The sequence below is a fragment of the Dromiciops gliroides genome, chromosome 2 (assembly GCF_019393635.1).
Source record: "Dromiciops gliroides isolate mDroGli1 chromosome 2, mDroGli1.pri, whole genome shotgun sequence".
Classification (NCBI taxonomy): domain Eukaryota; kingdom Metazoa; phylum Chordata; class Mammalia; order Microbiotheria; family Microbiotheriidae; genus Dromiciops; species Dromiciops gliroides.
In genome coordinates, this window is record NC_057862.1 from 471,780,524 (window position 1) to 471,798,431 (window position 17,908).

Consider the following 17,908-nt stretch of genomic DNA (forward strand, 5'->3'; position numbering starts at 1 on the left):
GATCTCTGATTTCCAAAAGAATCCTGATTTTAGATGTCTCCCAGTCCAGTGCTGACTTTTCCCAGCGTGTCTCCCTCCCTTTGAGTCTATAGCCCTGCCCTCACCTCCAGGAAAGGACATGACACCCACTGAACCACTATGGTTAGACATTGACCCTACTCTGGCAAGTGGAAACAAACAGATTAAGGGATAAGGAGAAGGGGAGAGGAGGTAGAGGAAATGTTAGGAGAGAGTCCAGGGGGTCTCTCTTGCAGGGTGTTTCCCAGATTGAGAAGAATGCTAGGGTTTGGGTAAGAGAAAAATTGACCAGGGGGAGGTACACAAGACCAGGGGAAACCAGTTAATCATCACTGGAGCTCTGATAAGCCTCTGCCAGCTGGACATGGGGTCAACATAGTCAGAGACAAAAGATTTTGTGAAGCCAGAGGATCAGTCAAGACAGAGTGGCTGGAGCTCGAGACCATGCCTGGGACAAAACGGTTTCGACATGTGATCGAGACCCCTGAGCCAGGCAAATGGGAGGTAAAAGCCCTTCTCTATATTTACATCCTTCCCCCAAACCCCTCCCTTGGGTTGGCTTCTATTACTCTTCATCCACTGTCCTATCCTCCTTACCCCATTTTTACTCCCTTCTCCATTGTAATTCTTCCTCACACCCTTCTTTCCCCAATGGAACAAGAAATCTAGTACTTGAGTCTCTATATGTCTACCCCCTGCATATCCTTGTGCCTGCCAACAGTTCCAATTTAAATGTGTATGCTTTCCAATTCCTAAAAGCCCAGTCTGGTGACACTTTCTATAAGAGGCCTTATCTGATTTTCTCAGGTATTAGCTGGTGATATGTTGTAGCTTCTCCCCCTGAAATCACTTTATTTGCATACGTACTGTATTTACTTACAAGTCTCTGATCTCTAAAAGTTAAAGTTCAAGACAACTTTCTTTTCTTCACTATTACTACTTCCTTACATCCTACCCAGTAGAATGTGAGCTCCTTGAGGGCAGGGATTGTCTCACTTTTGTGAGCTCCTAGGACAATGCCTGGCAAATAGATAAATTCTTGTTGTTGATTGTGTCTCCCTTTTAGTTGTCTGGCTACGAAGCATCCTTGCCAATCACAGAAAAGTCGAATCCTCTGACCAAGAATTTAGATAGGGCGAATGCTGAACAAATCGTACAGCTCTTGGGGCAGTGTGAAGCTGAGATCTTCCAGGAGGAAGGACAAGCTGTGCCTGCCTACCAGGTAACTCCTTAATATTTTTACCCTAAAAACACTGGATCTATCCACTCCAAGCCTAATCTCTACCTTGACATCTCCTTCCCCCCATTCTTGACAATGGCCTCCGCCCTTGGATCCCAGTCCCCAGTCCTTCAAATCCAGGGATAGCAACATGAGAGAACTTTGGCCTGGGGCCTCCTCTCGAGATCTGACCTCAATTTGGTTCCTCACAGCGGCTCTACAGTGAATCGATCTTAACAACCATGGTCCAAGTGGCTGGAAAAGTTCAGGAAGTACTGAAGGTACTAATGCTTATCAATCCCCCTGTCTAGATAATCCATTATCTCCTGGTGCCCTGATCTTCTGTTTTCCTGTTCCTTTCTTTCTTTTCCTCTCTTATCCTTTCTAGTCCCGCTTAATATTATGTTTTTCCTTCTCCCCTTCTTTTTATACCACTTGTCATTATATTCTCCTGTTTCTCTTAGCTCCACCTCAGGAAGATCTGGTTCTACTTTCAGGACTCCCAGCTCCAATCCCTGATCATTTAGTTCACTCCCCTTTTTTTTTTTTGGTCTGGGTTTGTGCTGTCACAGGTGTAAGGAAACAATAACCAGAGGAGTCTATGGTCCTACTTTCTTGGACCTGTCACCTCTTAATACAACCCGAGTATGTTTAAGGTTTAAACTGTACTCAATTCTAGTTAAAACTGGTTTCTGAAATCCCAGCAAAGTTATTGATGCTTCAAAGTTATCATTCCACCTTCCTGGTTGATTTCTAGAACCCCCTCTCCTTTTTTGCTACTGGTCCATGCTCCTTGACCCCATCACTCCAGCACTGCATGACATAATAGCTTACATCTGACCTCTATATAAATCTGGGAATCTAGCCACTCAATACCTTTCAATACAATCTGAGAATATGTCCTAAGAATTGTTTGGGGATGGTAAGCGAGACCCCACATAACTATTCCTGACTGAATTATCATTCCTTCCTCTGTTTGGTGGTATTAAAAACATTCCAACCCATTCTAGGGTCATTGTGTATCATTGCCCCAAATTCCACCCTCATGACAGAGAGGCCGTATACTGGAAAGAGTTCTGAGGACTTGGCTGGTCCAGCTAGTCCAAATCCTATCACTGTCAGTGATTACCTGTATGACCTTGGGCAACACTATTAGCCTCTTTGGGCCTTAGTTACCTCGTCTATAAAGTGAGGAGTTGGACTAGGTGGTTCAAAGAACTCCTTGTGTGGAAACATCCTCCATAGACACAGATTAACAACTCATTCATAACTGAGAGTATTAGAGACTTGCTGAAGAGTGGGGTGGATTGAGAAGTAAATAGTTTGTTCATGTTCACACAGCTAGTATGTATAGTATAACTCAAGTTTTCCTGACTCCAAGGCCAACCCTTTGTACACTATAGCCCACTGCTTCTCATTTGTATTGTTCATTTTTTCACTTATATATAGGGATGAGAGGAGAGACATCAGGTTCTTCTCTTTACTAATAAAGGGAGGGATGTCCATTTCTTCTTTTCAACCAGATCTTGGTAACAGTTATGGGTGTATTGCTTCTTAGGATCCTGAAGGGGGGCTTGTTGTTCTGAGTGGAGGGGGAACTTCGGGCCGGATGGCATTTCTTATGTCGGTGAGTGCTCTGATCCCAATGATGCCCACCTTATCTGAACCCCCTAATCATCATTCTGATCATGATTCCTGCCCAGCTTTTCCCTTCCACCTCTATCTTCCATGGTATTCAGTTTTCTTTGACCACATCCTAGATATCTCCTAGCACTCTAGTATCTTATCTTTCCAATTTACCCTCATGAAAAAGCATTTAAGTGTCAAATTCCTTGTGGGATTGAGTTAAATATTATACAAAGAGGATTATCCAGTCTGATCTTTTAGAGTTAAAGTTCAAGACAACTTTCTTTTCTTCACTATTACTACTTCCTTACATCCTTTTTTCCTGACAGGTTTCCTTTAACCAACTAATGAAAGGCTTGGGACAGAAACCTCTCTATACCTATCTCATTGCAGGGGGTGACAGGTAAGGGGACCTATGACCTCTGTAGAGTTCTCAACCTACCCTGTTTACCTGCTTACCTGCTCTTAATGTCCTAGGAGGATCACTGACCATGAGTTTGTCCCTTCAGGTCTGTGATGGCCTCTAGAGAGGGAACTGAGGATAGCGCCTTGCACGGGATTGAGGAACTGAAGAAGGTCAGAGCTATCCGGTGACAGCTAATCTCAGACCCCTTAGAAGGACAAAAACCCTTGACCATATTCAGTTGATCCCTCATCACTTTCCCTAATTTGTGTCCCTTCTCCCAGGAGGGGCTTGTGTCCTATGAACCTCCAAGATGTGGGTCTCCTTGTCCAAGGTAGGGATCTCCTCCAAGTGCCCTGGGACTCATTAGCCCCTCTGTCTCTTCCAGGTTGCTACAGGAAAGAAACAAGTAATTGTCATTGGCATTTCTGTTGGACTCTCTGTGAGTATGAATGCAAAGGTGGAATGGAAAGTAAGGAGAATAGGGGTGGGGAGAGAATTAGGAAGAAGATAGATCCAAGATCTGGAAGACAATAATAACATTAACAAGATCTCTAGACTTCAGAAGCAGTATGGTACAGTGGATAGGGTGCTTGACTAGGAGTCAAGACAGGCCTGGGTTCAAATTCTGCCTTTGGTTCTGAGCCTTAGATAATTCTCTAAGATAGAGTACTTTACATCTGTTATCTCATTTTATTTTATTATTATCCACATTTTACAAATGAGGAAGCTAAGGTTAAGAGAAATTGAGTAAACTCTCTGAGGTAAGATTTGAACTCAGATCTTTAACATTGTTTAGCTGTTTAATGTTTTGTACGTGGTGAAGAAGTTCCCACACCTGTGAAATCATAGGTTCTTGACTTACTGATGCAATTGGACCTGGATCCCACTAATTTTGTCCCACTTCTATGAATGTGAGAACAGGGCACACATAGCTCTGCAGCAATTGTATTATTCTGTAGGAATTGATTCGATGCTGTACTAAGCCAGATGCTGTAGGGGATCTAGAAAAAGTATGAAATGAAGTCTCTGTCTTCAGGGAGCTGATAGTCTATTTTTATATCTTAATAGTTTATTTTTAAAAATCTTTTCTCCCTCCTCTTTATTCATTTCGCCTTATTCTCTTGCCTCATCTCAGGCTCCTTTTGTGGCTGGTCAGATGGATTTCTGTATGGATAACCCAGACGTCTTCTTACCTATTTTGGTAGGATTCAATCCAGTAAACATGGCAAGGTAAGTCTTCAGAATATCAGAAATATCAGGAATCTTCCACCCATAAAAGTGAAAGTCGACTGAGGGGTGGGGGAGGCATTTCCTTGAATGAGCTGAAGGGAGATAAGTTGATCTGATCTTCAGGTCTTTCTGATCAGTTACAAGGTCTTGGTGGATAGAGAAGATCTCAAGTGGTTATTAGGAGAAAAGCAATTCATTGAACTGTTGGATGGTATAGGTTTACTCCTGGGATAGTGAACTCCCTATTTTTATAAGTATCCTGAGACTGGATGAGTTGTAATCAGGTACAATGTAGAAGAGATTCCTGAATTGGGTGGGCCTAGCAGGTTGTCCCTTCCAACTCTAAAATACTCCAGTCTGATCTCATTCACACTCAAGTAAGTGTGAATGAGTGATACTTTTTTTTTCTTTTGGTAAGGCAGTTGGGGTTAAGTGACTTGCCCAGGGTCACACAGCTAGTAAGTGTTAAGTGTCTGAGGCCGGATTTGAACTCAGGTCCTCCTGACTCCAGGGCTGGTGCTTTATCCACAGTGCCACCTAGCTGCCCCTGAGTGATACTTTTAACCTTCCCGGGGTGCCCATATTTTAAAAGAAGACATTTATTAACACAAATTAATCTTAAATTGATTGAATCTAGACAATGTGAATGAGGGAAATGGAAAATGTCAAGTGGTGTGTATGGGCAAAGAAGTTTACCATGTAGGCATAGCCTACTGTGCCTACTTATTAAAAGGGGGGGGCCTTGCATCCGCTAAAGTTTGAAGATTAGTCTGTTTGTCATTTCAACAAACATTTATTTAAATGTCTACTATGTTACCAGCACCATCCTAAGCACTAGGGATACAAAGAAAGGTAAAAAACAAAACCTGTTCTCAAGGAGTGCTCAGTCTAATGAGGGAGACAAAATTCATGTAGAAACAAACTATATGCAGGAAAAATGGGGAATAATCAACTAAGGGAAGGAATCAGAATTAAGGGGAATTAAGAAAGGCTTCCTATATTAGGTGGGATTTTAACTGGAACTTAAAGGAAGCCAGGGGGAGATGAGAAGGGAGAGCATTCCACGTTTGAGGTACAGCTAATGAAATTACATAGTTGGGAGATGGAACATCTTGTCTGAGGAACTGCAAAGAGGCCAGTGTCACTGGATCCCAGGGTATATGGAGTCAGATGGGGTGGAAGGTGTAAGAAGACTAAAAAGGTGGTGGTGAAACAGGTTACAAAAGGCTTTGTATGCCAAAGGTTTTTATATTTGATCCTAATAGTGATGGTGAGCTACTGGGGTTTATGAAGGAGGGGGATGACATGGTCAGACCTGTGCTTTAGGAAGCACTTTGGCAGCTGAGTGGAGGATGGAAAGGGGGGAGACTTAAGGCAGGGAGATCAAACCAGCAGGATATTGCAATAGGCTAGTTATCAGGTGATGAGTACCTGTACCAAGGTACTGGCAGTGTCAGAGGAAAGGGACATATTTGATAAATGTTACAAAGGTAAAATCAACAGGCCTTAGCAACAAATTAGTTAGGGAGTTGTTCACAAGAAATACTATTTAACATAGCCGGTAGTAAATAACTTCTATAAAGGTTGAAATACATTAATGGGTAATCTAACTAATAAGTTTTTAAATGTAAGTGGGGCTCTGGCACATAGTTCATTTTTTGGAAATAATGTAATAGTTTTCTTTCATAGTTTCAAGGAATACTTAAGGAATATTTGTTATGTACCAACTGAATCTTCATATAATTATCAAATAGATGCAAGAAATCTTTTCAATTCAGTTAAATAATTCATACCCACATAGCCAAAGCTCGTTTCATTCATTCACTTACTTACTCATTTGTTTATTTATTAATTTGTTTGATTATCAACAAATATTTATTCAGACACATATTCCATACATCTTAACACCTTATAATTTGCCCCCAGGTTAATTAAATGAAGGAAGATGTATCTATCCAATAGGCCCTAATCTCTACTGTTAGCTCTTTAATAGTTTTTCCATCACAAGTATACTTTAGTCCTCAAAGATTTCCATTTTTATAATATATGCTATGATGTAGAGGGCTTCTTGTACTGGTCTGGATGAGCATGACACAGTGCAGTATTTCCTTCTTTCTTTCGTGGGGCAATGAGGGTTAAGTGACTTGCCCAGGGTCACACAACTAGTAAGTATCAAGTGTCTGAGGCTGGATTTGAACTCGGGTCCTTCTGAATCCAGGGCCGGTGCTTTATCCACTGCGCCACCTAGCGGCCCCCCACAGTGTAGTATTTCTAATATCTAATAGTATTTCTTTTTTGTCTTTTTTTTTTTTTTTGTGGGGCAATGGGGGTTAAGTGACTTGCCCAGGTTCACACAGCTAGTAAGTGTCAAGTGTCTGAGGCCAGATTTGAACTCAGGTACTCCTGAATCCAGGGCTGGCGCTTTATCCACTGTGCCACCTAGCTGCCCCCTTCTAATAGTATTTCTATATATTCTTATGGTCCTGATCCTGTTGGGCCATACAGAGGACATGGCTAGCTCAGTCATAGCCTTGTCAGTAAATACAAGGAGCAGGGTGATCTTTAGGACTGGAAACTCAAAGATATTATTAGATTAGTAGTGATGGTAATAGCAGCACTTAGAATAACTCACATTGCAAATCACTTTATATACATTAACTGATTTGATCCTCAGAATGATTCTATGAGGAAGATTATGCAAGTATTAATGTCTCCATTTTACAAATCAAGAAACTGAGACTCAGAGAAGTTAAATTACTTCATTTCAATTAAACAAATATTTCAGGCACTTACTAAATTCAAGGCACTCTATTAGGAGCTGGATATATGAAAATTTCCCTCAAGATCTCACAGCAAGCTATTGTGGGCACTGCCTTTCCACACTACACGAGGGTACTTTTGAACCTCAATAGCTGAATATTTGAAAATGTTCCCTGCCTCACTGTAGTGTCCCTTTGGGCTCCCTCCTCTCAATTTATTCTTGAAAGTTGGATTCCCTGGGGAAAAACTGCTCTAGGTTCAAAGTACTCTGGGTCCATATTCCTAAAACTATAGTTCTCCAGTGGATTTATCTTCAATAGTCAGGCAGTGGTTACAATTAACTCACAGCAAAGGCATTTACTAAAATGGCACAGACTGAATAGTAATAACAAAATGTTCCCTTCATAAACCTGGGGCTCACTCTCCCACAAAGACACATGTTGTTGGTAGGAGGAGTGAACACACACATAGAGTACACATGTGGTCAAGGCCACTCAGTGCCTCCAGCTCTGCATGCCACTCATGCCTTTTCTATTATTCTGATGGCTCCCCACTGGACTAAATGCTAGAGAGGCTTGGGAACATAGTGCTGCCACCAATTCAGGAATGTCAAAGCATCAATCTGATCTCTGACCCCAATCATTCACTTCCACCCCTCAAACCTCTGTCTTTCTGGGCCCCAGAAATGATCCCATTGAGGACTGGAATTCTACATTCCGTGAAATTGCAGAAAGGATGGAGAAGCTTCAAGAGAAACAGAAAGCATTTGTACTCAACCCTGCAGTTGGGGTAAGCTCTTCCCATCTTCTTTCTCCCTCTGTTGGTGCCCCCACACCCATCTCACCCTCTTAGGATTGCTAGCTGCCTTCCTAAACTTTCTGCTTATACATAAATCAATGCATACACTCTTTTAAACTGCTCTGAAATGGCAGCAATTGGAGGACTGTGATTCTTCACTTTATGAAAAATAGAGCATCAACCGAATTAATGAAAAAGTTCTGCTTTACAGTCACTCCTGTTTTAACCTTCTAGATGCTTTATCTTTATTTCTGATTAATTCTCAATTAGATTGTTATTATTCAGTCATGTCTGACTCTTGGTGACCCCATTTGAGGTTTTCTCGGCAAAGATAATGGAGTGTTTTGTCATTTTCTTCTCCAGCTCATTTTACAGATGAGGAAACTGAGGTAAGCAGGGTTAAGTGACTTGCCCAGGGTCACATAGCTACTGAGTGTTTTAGGCAGTATTTGAACTCCAGTTTCCTGACTCCAGGCTCGGCACCCTATCCATTGCAGCACTTAGCTGCCCTTTCAATTAGCAGCTAACACCTAATACTTTAGCTATAGGTTTCACTTCTCCTAAGTCCTCACCCTTTAAATCTTTCCATTAGTGATTGTTATTAGTGTAACACTGACTTCCTTGACCTCCACCGGCTGAAGACTAGGCATGTTACCTTTTACTCCTCCAATAATAAATATCCACCAATGAAGAGAGTATTGTGCAAATGTTACACCATGGATTACAGTAGGAGAACATCTACTAAAACTTTTTTTTTTTGGTGAGGCAATTGGGGTTAAGTGACTTGCCAAGGGTCACACAGCTAGTAAGTGTCAAGTGTCTGAGGCCAGATTTGAACTCAGGTCCTCCTGGCTCCAGGGCCGGTGCTCTATCCACTGAGCCACCCAGCTGCCTCTACTAAAACTTTTAATAAAGGTTCATGATCCATAAAAAAAAAATTGGTTAATGTAATATAAATAATCACTAAGCCAGACAATAGATAGAGTGATGGCCTCAATCATGAAGACCTGGGTTCAAGTCACATCTCTGACCCTAACTACGAATGTGACCCTGGACAATTCACTGTCCCAGGCAACTGCATTGTTAGAGGGAGCTTCTTCATCTGAAGTTCCCTACACCAATGAAATCACAGTTCAGTCCAAAAAAATAAATCTGCCTTATAAGTTTGGATCTTCACATAAATGTTTTGGTGTTTTTTAAAATAGTGCACACCTGTATGTCTTCTCACTCTTTCTACTTGTTTCCACCAAACTGGATAAAGACCTTCTCAAGCCTGCTGGGCTCGCTGGCCCCTCTTTTTCTTCTCTGATGCCTCTTGGATCTTCTTTAACTTGTACATTGGCCACCATCCATCTCTTTATTTTTGTATCAATCTAGATTTTCCCCTACATATGTCTCTATCCTATTTGCTATGTTTGCTAAATGTATGGAGCAATTATTGAGGTGCTATCATTTTCTACCTGACACATGTGAAATAGTAATTTTCAAATAGGAAAAAAAGAAAAGAAAACCAAAGGCAGGGGAGGAGAGGAGATCCCTTAAGAATATTTTAAAGTGAAAGCCATCTACCTCCAGCATACAATTACTTCCAGAGTGCAGGTGCACCATTTCCAACAAAAAGGACTGAAGAGGATCCACTCCCTTTCTCACCTCATATCTCACTCCCATGCTTTCTGGGTTTTTTTGCTTCTGGCCTCCATGTTGGCAGAAGTGGTTACCATGACTCTTCACCTCAGAGCATCTTGACAGCCATCTCCCCTGAAAAAAAGCACCTTTAATATCACCTGGCCAGAGGGCAGCTAGTTGGCACAGTGGATAAAGCACTGGCCCTGGATTCAAGAGGACCTGAGTTCAAATCTGGCCTCAGACACTTGGCATTTACTAGCCGTGTGACCCTGGGCAAGTCATTTAACCCTCATTGCCAAGCCTTCCCCCCAAAAATCACCTGGCCAATTTTATTTCTGATTGTTTTTTACTTTCTCCCAATATTTTTCCTGTTCTGTTCACCTCAGCCTGAAGGACTCAGTGGTTCTTCCAGAATGAAGGGTGGAAGTGCCACCAAGGTCCTTCTGGAAACTCTGCTGTTGGCAGCACACAAGACTGTGGATAGGGGCATTGCAGCCTCTCAGAGGTAGGAAGCCAGGGGTATGAAGGGGAGGGAAGGATCAAAAAGAAGAAACCAGGAATATAACAGAGCATTCCAGTTCAGGGATGGACAATGGAAAAAAAGTGGGAGAAGAAAGGGATGAAGAGGAGCTGGGGAGAAAGACAGTCCCATCATCCCAGAGATTAGGTGGTAGAGTTAGGAGAGCTGTTTATAGGAAGGAAAGGAAGATGGGTCAGCTGTATGGGTCACTTCAATAAGCATTTATTCGATGTCTACTATATGCCAAGTACTGCAGTTGGCATCAGGAATACGAAGAAAAACAGTCCCTGCCCTCCTGGAGCTTATCTTTCATTGAAATGAATAATGCTCTGTCTATGTAACTACAGAATCTGATTTGGTTCCAAAGGCCCCAGGATTTCTAGAGATCCTAAAACAAACCACTGGACCTATTTAAGGGGAGACAGGACCCCCATGGAGTATCCAGAACCAATTTGATTTCTGGGGAAAACTTTTGACCTAGAATGCCTCAAGACCAAGGCCAGACAATTCAGAGTAGTTTTATACTATATCTCCCTACTTCCAAGGGTATCTTAGAGGTTCTAAAGATGGGATCAGCACCATCTCAGTGTCAAATGATGTATTCTTGACAGATCTCTGCTATCTTGCCCACAACCTTCCCAGGAAGTCCCTGTCGTGCCCTTTTTGTTACTCACCAAGCTATCAAGCCCTTTTTTGCCCTTCGTGGTATATAGCTGACCACTTTACTCCATTAAGGTCTAGCTACCCATTTCTATTTGGGAATAATGCTTCACTTAGGTGAAGATTCCATTCTCAAACAGGGATTTATCCAAGAGAACTGTTATAGGAACAAGGCAGAGCTTGGAAACTTTCTGGGTGTTCTAGAACTAGAAGGTAGTTGTCTTTCACTTCCTCCTAGTTGTCTCCTGGAGATCTTGAGAACATTTGAACGAGCACACAAACTCACCTATGGCCAAAGCCCCAAGATTGCATCACTGATGAAGCAAGCAAGCTCCAGGTGATGAGGGGACAAGTTTGAAGTGGTATGAACCAGGTCTGGATAGGTGGCAATAAAGACTTAAGGGGAGCACTTGTGAATCTATAATAGGGTGACTAAGGGAAGGTGGGTGTTATAAAAGTCCTTTCTTGTTCTCTTCTTGGATGATGTTAATCTGTTCATCTTGGGAAGCCTTGGTTGTCTCTTCTGGGCTTGTCTTGCTCTCTCTCTCTCTCTCTCTCTAAATTTTTATCTAGTAATATCTGTTTTCAAATCCTCTAACTTTTGAACTGACTCTACTGATCTCTGACCCTGCTCTCAGTCTGCAGAAGAAGGGCCGAGTGTATCTGGTTGGTTGGCAGACTCTAGGTATTATTGCCATCATGGATGGAGTGGAGTGCATACACAGCTTTGGTGCAGGTGGGGACCCAGTCCAGCCTGCCTCTCTGATCTATCTTGCTAACCCCATCTGCCTCCTCATTCCGACACTTCGCTATCCCCAGCACAGTGGGGCTTCTTACCCAAACATTTCTCTTAACCCAATCTAATCAGAGGCCCCTATCCAACAGGCTCTATCTTTTAATCCAGTGCCAGCTCCCTAACTGTATTAACCCACAGTCCAAGATTCAAGTACCCTTAGGTATCTCTCCCTATCATCCCATGTTTTTCCCAGCTTGGACCCCTACTTTCTAACCCTATTCTAGCCCCAAGACCTCAGATCTTCATGAAGTCTGCTCCCTTCCCTATATCCATGTGCTTTCATGCTCCTATGACTAGCTAACTTTAAAAATCTGACAAATACTTGTTTATCTTCTTAACTTACTAGATTTCCAAGATATTCGAGGCTTCCTAATTGGTGATCATAGTGACATGTTTAATCAGAAGGAAGACATTGTTGACCAGGTTGGAAGCTGATGGACAGCATGAAACTTGGGGAGATGGTGATAGGCTGGAGAAGAATCATGGTTACTGGAGAATGTAGAGGGTGGGAGGAGGGTTCATGGGGAGGCATTAGAATTTGTTGGGGGTAAAAGGTCATTAGGCTAGGCAAGGGAGCAAGCCTATATTAAGCATTTACAATGCAATAGCACTGTGCTAAGTACTAGGGACACAAATGCAAGCAAAAAGAAAGACAGTCAGTGCCCTCAAGAAGTTTACATTCTATTGGTCAAACAGCACACGAAAGGAAACTGAAAAGCTGAGGATTGGGGATGATGAAGATATCCAAAGGAGGCATGGTTTTGAAGTCTGGAAAGTCAGGAAGAGAGCTGGGAGAGGAATGAAGGTCAACTGGCCTGGGCCTCTCCAAAAAATGGAGGCCTCAGGAGGAACTCACCAATGGGAGGAGAGGGAGATATATTCTAGGGTGAAAAGGCCACAGAGATAACTGGAAGTGGTTAGGGACAGGAGGGTATTAGCACAATGTATGAAGAGGGAAAACAGGATCAAGGACTCCTAAAGATTTTGGGGAGGGAGGGGGTGGTTGGATTTCTTCTCTTTTTTCCTCCTACCCCAGGGTCCACAGTTCTCCTTCTCCCAAGAAGATTTTCTCAATTCCATCCTGCCATCCCTCACTGAAATTGACACTGTGCTTTTCATCTTCACCCTGGATGGTGAGAAGGGATATGGATGAGGTGGTTATAGGGAGGAAAGAAGGGGAGAGGTGGTGGTTGCACCCTCCATGCAGTACAGTTTTTTTAGTAATCAGAACTTTGGCCTTTGTGGGTAGTTGCCAAGTCCATCCACAGTTTGATCATTTGAGTCTTCCCAAAGGAAATTTCAGCTTTGATCCCCTCTCCCACCATTCCAGACAACCTCACAGAAGTGGAAACACTGGTGGAGCAGGTGAAGAAGAAGACTCCTAATATCCAAGCCCTGGTGCACAGCACAGTGGGACAGTATTTACCAGTGAGAAACAGCAGTGATGGGGGGGGGGGAGGAGGGAGAGGGAATGATGGGAAGTGAATGCCTGGAGTTTCATATATCATATTTCTCTCATTTTTTCATTTCTATCTGCAGTCCCCACTGAAGAAGTTCTTTCCATCCATTATCAGCATCACCTGGCCCCTGCTTTTCTTTGAATATGAAGGAAATTTCATCCAGGTAAAACCACAATTCATACTCATATATTGCTCAAATAGAGCATTTTTCTCAAACAACTCTGTGAAGCAGGTAATAAAATATTATTATTCCCATTTTACAGTTAAGGAAACTAAGATTTTTTTATTTTAATTTTTCTCAATTACATGTAAAGATATTTTTGGAGTTCCATTTTTTTTATACCCTCCCTTCCCTCCCCTCTCCCTATGCCAGCAAGCAATTTTATATGGGTTATACATTACTGTCATGTTAAACATATTTCCACGTTAATCAGAACAAAAGGAAAAAAAAACACGAAAAAGAATAAACAAGAACAATAACAAAAAAGCAACAACAAAAGTGAAAATAGTATGCTTCAGTCTCCATTCAGACTCCATAGTTCTTTTTCTGAATGTGGAGAGCGTTTTCCACCAAAAGTCTTTTGGCATTGTCTTGGATCATTGTATTGCTGAGAAGAGTTAAGTCTATCACAGTTTATCATCCCACAATGTTGTTGATGCTGTGTACAATGTTCTCTTGGTTCTGCTCATTTCACTCAACATCAATTCATGTTAGTCTTTCCAGGTTTTTCTGAAATCCATCTGCTTATCATTTTTTACAGCACAATGGTAGGGAAACTAAGATTTAGAGAGGTTAAATGACTTGGCCATAACCCCGCTGTTAGTGAAAAGAACACTGGTTTTAGAGTCAAGAGACCTGGGTTCAAATCCCACTTGTGTGATCTTGGGCAAGACCTCTCTTTCATTTTCCTCAACTGTAAAGTGAAGGGATTGGAGTAGGTGGCCTCTGGGCTACCCTGCAGCTCATTTCTATAATCCTAAGTGTCAGAGCTTGGATTTCAGTTCAGGTCTCTAGACATCCTTTCACTATACCATGCTGTGGTATTCTCAGTGAAAGAAATGTAGGGGGAAAAAACTACTGAAGGAGGGAGGCTAAAAGCTAATAATTTTTTAAAAACTTTATTATTTTTAAGTATCATAGTCATTCCTTCTTTACCCCTCATCTCCTCACATTGACTCTTCTGTCATAACAAAAAAAATTAAGCAAAACCAATCATTTGGCTCAGTTTTATATAGTTCTTCAAGGATTACAAAGTGCTTTATATATATATATATATAAATAATTTCATTCAATCTTCAGAATAACCCTGTGAGGTGGGTTTTATTATTTCCATTTTATAGCTGAAGGAACTGAGGTTTAGAGAGGTTAAATGACTTACCCAATGTCACATAGCCTAGCTGATGAGTGCACGTGGCAGATATTCATGGCTCCCAGGCTGGTGTTTTATACACACTATTTGATATGTCATATTTGACCTTCCTCAACAGCCACTTGGTATGACAATGAATTCCACATCTGTAGAAAGCTGGTAATTTAATTGCCCTGTCCCACTTCTGTGAATGTGACAATAGGGCAGGCTGAGTAAATTCTCTTTTCACTAGATCATTAGGCAGAGTGAGTTTCAAAGGTAATAGGTTATTGTAACACAGGGTGTGTCCTGTGCAATGAAGATGCCTGCTATAGTCAAATATATGTGTTTATTGAACACCAGCTCTCTGTAGAGCCCTTTACTAAAGTCATTCTTTGACGTCTCATTATATTGTGGAGATGACACTGGATTTTTGAAGGTCACACCAGTGGAGCACAAACTTTAGCATGTTCTAGCATAGGATCACAGATCTAGAACTAGAAGGAATGTTAGAGGTCACCTATTCCCACTCCCTCGTTTTTACATCTGGGAAATTTAGGCACAGAGAAGGGAGGTGATACATGTAAGAGCACAAAGGTAGTAAGTTGAAGACTTGAGATTTAAACTCAGGTCTTATGACTACAAGTTTGGCACTCTTTCTATGGCTATACACTGCCTCCCATACCTACCTACTTCCCTATCAATCTACTAAATTGGATTGATTTGGAGTATGGCCCAAGTGTGATGCATCTTTTTTCCTATGTTTTTGTTTATTTCTTGTAAACAACATATTGTTGGATTCTGTTTCTAATCCATTTTATTATCCTCTTCCATTTTATGTGTCAGTTCATCTCACTAACATTCACATTCATGATTGTGAATTGTGAATTTTCCTCCATCCTTTTTTCTTATACTTTTTCTTCTCTTTAATCTGCCCTCCCTCCTATTCTACCCCTCCTTTTCCTTAGCCATTTTCCTTGTTTTCCTCTTGAGTGAAATGTATTTCTATACCCAACTGTATGTGCATGTGTATTCTTCCTTCCTTTGACCAGTTTAGATGAAATGCTCTTTTCTCTTTGCTGTATAAATTCTATTTATACTCCTGATTTATTCAAGCTAATTTCCCCCATTTTCTTCCCCTCACTTCATCTCCAATCCCTCATATATTCCTCCTTCCTCCTTTTCCATTTTTTAAAAAGACCATCAAAATGTAATAATCACTCCTAAGCCCTCTGTCTAATTAGACTCCTCAATGACTCTTGATGATGATAGAGTTCTGAGGAGATACATATAGCATCTCATCATATAAGAATGTAAACAACTTAACTTTGTTGTAGTTGCATATGTTTACCTTTTTTTGCTTCTCTCTCTCTCTCTTTTTTTCTTAGTGAGGCAATTGGGGTTAAGTGACTTGCCCAGGGTCACACAGCCAGTAAGTGTTAAGTGCCTGAGGCCGGATTTGAACTCAGGTACTCCTGACCCCAGGGCTGGTGCTCTATCCACTGCACCACCTAGCTGCCCCTTTTTTTGCTTTTCTTAACTCCTTTGCTTGTATATCAAATTTTCTATTCTCTGGCCTTTTCATCAGGAATGCGTGTGAGTCTTCTATTTCATTAAAGGTCTTTTTCCCTCCCATAGCGTTGTACTCGGTTTTGCTGACTAAGTTATCCTTGATCCTTTGCTTTCTGAAGTATTATTGTATTACAAACTTGATGCTTCTTTACAGTGATGGCTGATAAATCTTATGTGATCTTGACCATTCACTCCTTGGTACATTTTGGTATAATGTTTTAGGAATTTTCATTTTTTTTTTTCAGGAATTGATTAGTGGATTCTTTTCATTTCTATTTTTCTCTCTGATTCTAAGAGATCTGTACATTATTCTTGTCTGATTTCTTAAAACATGATGTCTAGGCTCATTTTTGTTTTGTTTTTGGTGATGGCTTTCAGGTAGTCTAATGATTCTTAAATTTTTTTTCTCCTTGATCTATTTTCCATGTCAGCTATTTTGGTAATGAGATAGCTTAAATTTTCTTCTATTTATCCAAGCTTTTGACTTTGTTTTAATATTTCTTTTTTTGTTTGTTTTTGTTTTTGTTTTGTTTTGTGGGGCAATGAGGGTTAAGTGACTTGCCCAGGGTCACACAGCTAGTAAGTGTCAAGTGTCTGAGGCTGGATTTGAATGCAGGTCCTCCTGAATTCAGGGCTGGTGCTTTATCCACTGCACCAGCTAGCTGCTCCCTGTTTTAATATTTCTTAATGTCTCATTAGCTTTTTGGGGGGTCAATTCTAATTTTCAGGAAGTTATTTTCTTGGGTAAGGTTTTGTACCCCTTGTTCCAAGCTGTTGATTCTTTTATATCTTTCATCTGTTGTCTCATTTCTTTCCTCACTTTTTCTTCTACTGTTTCCTTTTTTTTTGTTTTTTGTTTTTTATTTTTGCGGGGCAATAGGGGTTAAGTGACTTGCCCACGGTCACACAGCTAGCAAGTATCAAGTGTCTGAGGCCGGATTTGAATTCAGGTACTCCTGAATCCAGGGCCGGTGCTTTATCCACTGTGCCACCTAGCTGCTCCCTACTGTTTCCTTTTGATAAAAAACAAAAACAAACAAAATAACCCCCCCCCCACATACCTCTTGCTTTAGCTCTTCCAGGAATTCTGGTTGGTCTTGTGCCCAAGCCTCTTTTGAGCCTTTGCTTGTAGATGCTTTTAAATTACTCTTTTCTTCTGAGTTTCTGTCTTAAGCTTTCCTATCACCATAATCGCTTTTTATGGTGGGATTCTTTTTTTTTCTTTTTTGTTCATTTTTCTAGCCTACTTTTTCTTTTTGTTTGTTTTTAATTTTATTTTTAAAATGTTTTCAATTACACGTAAAGATATTTTTTGAGTTCCAAATTTTTCTCCCAGCCTCTCTTCCCTCCACCCTCCTGAAGCCACCAAACAATTGGATATAGATTATACATAACAATCACGTTAAACATATTTCCACATTAGTCATGTTATAAAAGAAAAATCAGAACAAATGGGAAAAAATTCAAGAAAGAATAAATAACAATAACATCAAAAAAGCAACAACAAAAGTAAAGATAGTATGCTTCAAATTGCATTCAGACTCCATAATTCTTTTTCTGAATGTGGAGAGCATTTTCCACCATAAGTCTTTTGGCATTATCTTGGATCATTGTACCTACTTCTTGACTTTGGATTTTATGTTAGGCTGGCTCTCTGCACATTTTTTGAGGGAAATGTCTGATTGAGCTTCTATCTTCTTGGGTCCTTTCGCTGCTTTCTTGTAATATTGAATGTACTGTTCTTCTGGGATCTTAGGAAAGGTTCAGGCTAGCAACCGACAAATTTTCAGTGTTCCCCAAAGTGATGTGAGCTGGGCAAAGTCTGCTTACTGCTCTGTTTGTTTGAACTCTCCAAGTTCCTGAACCAA

General features: G+C 41.0%; 1 protein-coding gene across 1 annotated transcript in view; it reads left to right on the forward strand.

The window, feature by feature from the left end:
* Positions 1–204: 204 nt before the first annotated feature.
* The window catches only part of GCKR (glucokinase regulator), a 30,198-nt gene continuing 12,494 nt past the window's right edge, over positions 205–17,908 (forward strand). The window contains exons 1-16 of the mRNA XM_043987979.1: positions 205–522; positions 1,085–1,240; positions 1,450–1,518; positions 2,796–2,864; positions 3,193–3,266; positions 3,373–3,439; positions 3,655–3,708; positions 4,405–4,499; positions 7,943–8,048; positions 10,070–10,188; positions 11,102–11,200; positions 11,502–11,599; positions 12,006–12,082; positions 12,696–12,792; positions 12,990–13,087; positions 13,199–13,282. Coding sequence (XP_043843914.1) covers positions 463–522; positions 1,085–1,240; positions 1,450–1,518; positions 2,796–2,864; positions 3,193–3,266; positions 3,373–3,439; positions 3,655–3,708; positions 4,405–4,499; positions 7,943–8,048; positions 10,070–10,188; positions 11,102–11,200; positions 11,502–11,599; positions 12,006–12,082; positions 12,696–12,792; positions 12,990–13,087; positions 13,199–13,282 — 1,422 coding nt within the window. The 5' untranslated portion in view covers positions 205–462. The remainder of the gene's footprint in view (positions 523–1,084; positions 1,241–1,449; positions 1,519–2,795; positions 2,865–3,192; positions 3,267–3,372; positions 3,440–3,654; positions 3,709–4,404; positions 4,500–7,942; positions 8,049–10,069; positions 10,189–11,101; positions 11,201–11,501; positions 11,600–12,005; positions 12,083–12,695; positions 12,793–12,989; positions 13,088–13,198; positions 13,283–17,908) is intronic.